The sequence below is a fragment of the Trichechus manatus genome, unplaced genomic scaffold, assembly GCF_000243295.1.
Source record: "Trichechus manatus latirostris isolate Lorelei unplaced genomic scaffold, TriManLat1.0 scaffold00044, whole genome shotgun sequence".
NCBI classification, from domain to species: Eukaryota; Metazoa; Chordata; class Mammalia; order Sirenia; family Trichechidae; genus Trichechus; species Trichechus manatus.
The window spans coordinates 7,932,075-7,938,074 of record NW_004443980.1 but is presented as its reverse complement, the minus strand read 5'-3'; the positions used below and the strand labels follow the sequence as shown (position 1 = coordinate 7,938,074).

At 43.5% G+C, this 6,000-nt stretch overlaps 1 protein-coding gene across 7 annotated transcripts in view; it reads left to right on the top strand.

Moving 5' to 3' along the window:
• The window catches only part of LRCH1 (leucine rich repeats and calponin homology domain containing 1), a 267,358-nt gene that overhangs the window by 175,494 nt on the left and 85,864 nt on the right, over window positions 1-6,000 (top strand). For all 7 annotated transcript variants that reach the window (XM_023731582.1, XM_023731580.1, XM_023731581.1 and 4 more), the window contains exon 4: window positions 5,417-5,522. In XM_023731582.1, coding sequence (XP_023587350.1) covers window positions 5,417-5,522 — 106 coding nt within the window. The remainder of the gene's footprint in view (window positions 1-5,416; window positions 5,523-6,000) is intronic.

Here is a 6,000-nt window from a genome sequence, read left to right as displayed (position 1 = left end):
GATGAGACCAGTGGAGTATCTTAGATGGCCGCTCACAGGCTTTTAAGACCCCAGACACTACTCACCAAGGTAGAGTGTGGAGCATTATCTTTATAAGTAGAGTCATGCCAGTTGAGCTAGATGTTCCCCGAGACCATGGTCCCCAGAGCCCTCCGTCCAGCAACTCAGTCCCTCGGGGAGTTTGAATGTGTCCATGGGGCCTCCATGCTGATGATTCTTTTTGACTTACACTTAAAATATTATAGCACTAAGTGTGTGGTAATTTGATTTCACTGCAGGTTAGAATAATGATTCTCAAAGACAAAGTTTAGGGCTACTGGAAAATTCAGAAGGGATTCATTTGACTATTCTAAGAAGCAGCTACACAATCTGGAAATAAAAACCTGGCAGAGTCTCACTGATTGCTGCAGTGTGAGATATTAGTGCAGTTTAATTTCTTTTTAACTTATCAAAACAGACATTTATTGTCTCACAGTTCTGGAGTCTCAAAGTCTGAATTCGAGACATCGGCATGGCCAGGCTGTCTCTCTTCAGTGCAGTTTACCTTTTAAATTTATTTTCCTAAATTTTATCTTTAAATGAACTACAAAAAAAGTCATGCCTTGTCTTAGGCCCAGTTTGGAAGACATGGTCCAGAGAACAAGGCCATTCTAGGATTATTGTTTCTCCATTTTCAAAACTGAAATAGCTTATCCCCAAACACCTAGACGATTATCCTCTCTTTCCCCTGCTAATTAAGACATAATTACCTGTGGAGTTTTATTTTTATGATGAAATGCATAACCTCTTAAAAATTAGGCAATGTTCAGTGGCTGGTGGAAAATATTGTAGTATTTTCTGCAATTGTTGTAATACAGTAGTGGAAAGTCTTGATCTCTCCTTATGCACTAGATTTGCCTGGCATTTCCCCCCATTATGTTGTCAGGACAGGAGGTAACTGATAAGGGTACACAGTACTGTTGACATTTTTTGACCTTCACCATATGCCCTTCAGAATGTGAATGGACGATTGGACCCTTGTGTTTCTAATGTTCCACAGACGTTTTGTCCTCTAAGTCAGAAGAAGAAAAACACATCTCGTTTTTATTGTGTGAAGTTTTTAAAAATGTTTATATAAATATAGTCAATTAGGTAACTGTTTTTCCAATTGATAAATAAGAATTTAAATATAACTGAGGGAGCGGAGTTAATTTTTTTGATAAGACCATTTTCTTAGAAATATATGTTGAAGAAATTACCTTATGTTCAGGGAAGCAGCATACTTTAATTTCATGGGTAATGAGTAGTTAGCTCTTAGCAGAGAGCGAGATGAATCTGTTGTTGTCCGTAGTTGCCATTGAGCTGGCTTCAAATCATAGCGACGTTATGTGTAACACGACAAAACGTCGCTCAGTCCCGAGCCATCTTCATGATCTTTGCTATGTTTGAGTCTGTTGTTGTAGCTATTGTGTCAATCCATCTCATTGGGGGTTTTCCTTGTTTTTGCTGACTGTACTTTACCAAACAAGATGAATTTAAACCCCTTGCCGTCAAATCGATTCCCATCCATAGCAACCCTAACGGACAGAGTAGAACTGCCCCCACAGGGTTTCCAAGGAGTGGCTGGTGGATTCGCACTGCCGATCTTTTGGTTAGCAGCCGAGCACTTAATCACTGCGCCACTAGGTCCCCAAGATGAATATAGTCCACCCTAAAAAAGGAGATAAAGCTGAATTTCATCTCAGGAAACTTCCTGCCACGAATATGTTGCCTAAGTATATCTGCTATCCTTTGGCCTCCCCTTCCCCCTTAACCAGTTTTTAAAAGAAAGATATAAAAACCTGTGTTCTTTAAAGTCTGAAAATTGTCACTTTCACACTGAAAATCCATGATTTCCAGGATCTACCAAAGGGATCTTTCCCATGCTGTCCCTCACAAGACTTATTTTAGACGTCAGTAACATAAATTCTCTCCCGAGATGGGAGATGAATTCCCATTCTCCTCCCTCCCAAAGTGTGCCAGGCAGTGAGCCCAGTAGCATGATGTCCTGTATTTCTAAGGCTCATCAGTTCACCATTTGTGTGACGGTTCTTTTAAAGTAGATTGAGAGAGTACCTCTTGCTTATTTGTAGCTCAGTTTAAGGCAAAGACATATAAAGCCTTCATTGAAGGGATTTGGTTGTTGACTTCTGTAATGAATCAAATGCCCCAGTAATTGGAAAAAGATGGCATTTCACTTTTCACTCCTCGTATGTGGAGATAATATTGAGTATGGCAGAGCCGTTTTGTTGACTTGGCTAGGGGCTGAGAGTGACTGAACGAATCTCCTCCAGACCTCCTAATTCCATAATTACTTCTTAGACCTTTATGTATCCACAGACGTGCTTGTGGGTGTTTTTTTTTTTTAAATACTAAGAATGTTTTTCTTAAAATTTTGTGTAACTTTTCTGGGCCAAGAGTGATGCAGCAACAACCAGATTGGTGTGAAGCCACCGCACACCTTGTGTTCTTAACCCACGGCACAAACAGCTGAGTACAGAAAATGATGGTGGTGCAGTCGCACTGTGTACAGTCAGCTTTACAGGTTGCAGCTTCATTCCCTTCTGTTGTTGGCTGCAGTGGAGCCGGCACTGACTCATGGCGACCCCATGCACAGCAGAACAAAGCACTACCTGGTCCTGCACCATCCCCATGATTGGTTGGGGCTTGGACCATTGTAATCCGCCGTTTTCATTTGCTGATTTTTGAAAGCATTTCTCTAGGCCTTTCTTCCTAGTCTGTCTTCGTCTGGAATCGTAGCTAAAACCTGTTATGCATCATAGCAACATGCAGGCCTCCACTGATGACGAGTGGTGGCTGCGCATGAGGTGCATTGGCCAGGAATCGAACTCGGGCCTCCCGCACGGGAGGAGAGAATTCTACTGCTGAAGCACTGGTGCCCCCTTCTCATTCCTTTTATCAGGAGTGATAGTCTTCATCTGCATCAGATGGTATTCATTGAGCCCTCTCAGCACCTTGACGGTTGGGCGGGTCACCTGAGGATTTTTAGATGTGAGGAGGTTAGAGGGCAGGGATTGACCGTGCTCTTTATAGCCCTGGTCTAATGCAGAGCCTGGGCTTTTCAGGGGATTGGTGAGTGAGGAACTGAGTTCATCTCATCTGAGTGAACGTGAAACAGGTTTCTGAAACTAGCCTTTGGTGCCCTCTCAGGTGAAAAGAGGGGTCCCTGAGTGGTCCAAATGGTTAATGCACTCACAGCTAGCAGAAAGGTTGGAGGTTTGAGTCCACCAGAGACACCTCAGAAGAAAGGCCTGGTGATCTACTTCTGAAAAATCAGCCAGTGAAAACCCTGTGGAGCACGGTTCTACTCTGACACACATGGGGGCACCATGAGTCGGAGTTGACTCCATGGCAACTGGTTTTTCAAAAGGGAAGTTTTTTGCAGGTTCAGAAGTAAAGAGGGATATTTGAGGACTTCACTTCACCAGGCTCATTCATTGCCCAAATATATGTCTGTGGTTCTGTGTCACCAAGCAGGACCTGCAGGGGATTTAGATGTGTAGGTTGAAACATCCCGAGGTCCCAGCCATGAAGCAGGATAAGCTGCAGCATTCAGAGTATCAATGTAAGTGGATTTCAGAAATTTCATCCAACATTTTTTGAGCCCTTACTTCATACCTGGTACTCTGCTAAGTGCATAAGGCGTGGCCTTTCTCACCAAGGAGCTCACTGGCTTATAGGGGAAGGCAGCACGTGAGCAAAGGAATGCAGTGAAGTGTTACAGGTGCTAGCACCACCATTTATAGGACCACAAAGGAAAAAAGGTCAGTCCTCACTGGATGTTGGACTGGAGTGGGGGAAGGGGAGGAAGCCTCACTAAAGGCTGCAGAGAGGAGGTGGGGCTTAAATTAAGTCTTGAAGGGTGAGCGGGTGGGCCAAGGGCACCATATTGGAGAATGGCGTATCAGGCAGGGAAAGAGCACAAACAGTTTAGGGAATGTGAAACAGCTTGGCACCCACCGGGAACTGCAAGGAGCAGTAACAGCGCTGGAGTGTAGAATGCAATGAGGGTATCAGGAGAGATGGTGCTGGAGACGTAGACCTGAGCGTGGATGCTGTGCCTTGTTGAGGAATTTGTACTTCATCCTGTAGTTGGTGCTGAATGTTGCAAATTTTTAAGCTGGTGAACAATATAATGAAATTTGCACTCCGGCAGCTCTGTGGAGGGTAGATCCTAGGATGAGGCTGATGTGTGGAAACCAGATGGAAGGCTGCTATGGTGTCTAGCTGACAGATAATGCCAATTTGGATTAAAGCAGTAGCTGGAGTGTGGAGAGCAGGGCACACATGCTAGACATCAGAGGAAGAGTGGGACTAGAGAAGAGAATAAGGATATATAAGATAATAAACTTCTTGGTGGGTCAGTGGTAGAATTCCCACCTTCCATGTGGGAGACCCAAGTTCGATTCCCTGCTAGTGCACCTCATGTGCGGCCCCACCCATCTGTCAGGGAGTCAGGTGGGTTGCTATGATGCTGAACAGGTTTTAGTGGACCTTCCAGACTAAAGTGGACTAGGAAGAGAGGCCTGGTGACCTGCTTCCAAAAATCAGCCAGTGAAAACCCTGTGGATCACAGTGATCCGATGTGCAACTGAACATGGATGGCGCAGACTGGGGCAGAATTTTGTTCCGTTGTGTGTGGAGTCACCATGAGTCGGGCCAACTCGATGGCAGCTAACAACAGCAGACTTCATGGCCTCCATTTTGCATGTGTTAAGAGGTGGTTCTAAACAAGGAATAATATAGTGATACTGTATTATACTACATTATAATATTACTGTATCATATTATACTCCTCTAAGACCCCAGAGTCTTGCATGTAAAATGTATGGAAGGGGTTCAGGTCTAAGGTCTTCAGCCTCCCGTAAGAACTCCTTTTTAAATAAATGGTGCATCCAGACAATGTATTAATATTCACAGTTTTTTACTATAAGATGTGAGAATTTGGTAAGATAGGATCCATTATCATCTTCCTTCTCTTTAGCAGCATTGTGCTGCAGTGGCTACCCGTGGGCAAGTCGTTAGTTCATAGCATTCACTCTGGGATTTTGCACGCCTTGGGCACCGGACTTAACTTCTGTGTGCCTCAATTTCCGTATCTGCAAATATCAGGCAACCAGCTCTACCCCATAAGTAAGATTGAAGCATGCGAAGGTGGCAGGCCAGTAGCTGGCAAAGTCGCTATTGAACGTTACTAACATCTTTCTTGTCTCCCTTTTTCCTGCTCTGTGCTCAGCATTACTTACTAGGGATCTGAGAGCCACATAAAAGGGTACCCACGTAGTCGCCCTGGGATTTAATCCTGAAGGAGACCCTACATGAAATGCTTGATTTCCTGGAAAAAGACATTTATGATTTCTCTTTGCTTTTGGTACAGGATGTCAGCTGCAACGAGATCACAGCTTTGCCCCATCAGATAGGTCAACTGAAGTCACTACGAGAACTGAATGTCAGAAGAAATTACCTTAAAGTTTTACCACAAGGTAAAAAAGAAAGAGGAAAAAGTGAAGAAAATGGGCAATTTTAATTTAATTATATTTTGTTTACTTTTGTGAAGAGGGTGGTTCTAGTCATGTTTGTGTATGCCTATTAATATTAATTAAGGTCCCTGTGTGGTGCAAACAGTTTGCGCTCAACTGCTAACCTAAAGGTCAGCAGTTCAAACCCACCCAGCAGTACCACGGAAGAAAGGCCTGGCGATCTGCTTCCATTAAGATTACAGCCAAGAAAACCCTGTGGAGTGCAGTTCTACTGTGTAACACATGGAGTTGTCATGAGTTGGACAGCGACTAACAAAAACAAATTAATATTGATTAAAATGTGAATTTTACATGCAGATAACAGAAAAGTTATGTGCAAGTTGTAAATTTAATCTAGTAGTACAGCAACAAACTATAAAGCTGTTTGAGGCAATATGAATTATTTTTGGCATGGGTGTGTGATGTTCTGGAATACCCTCAA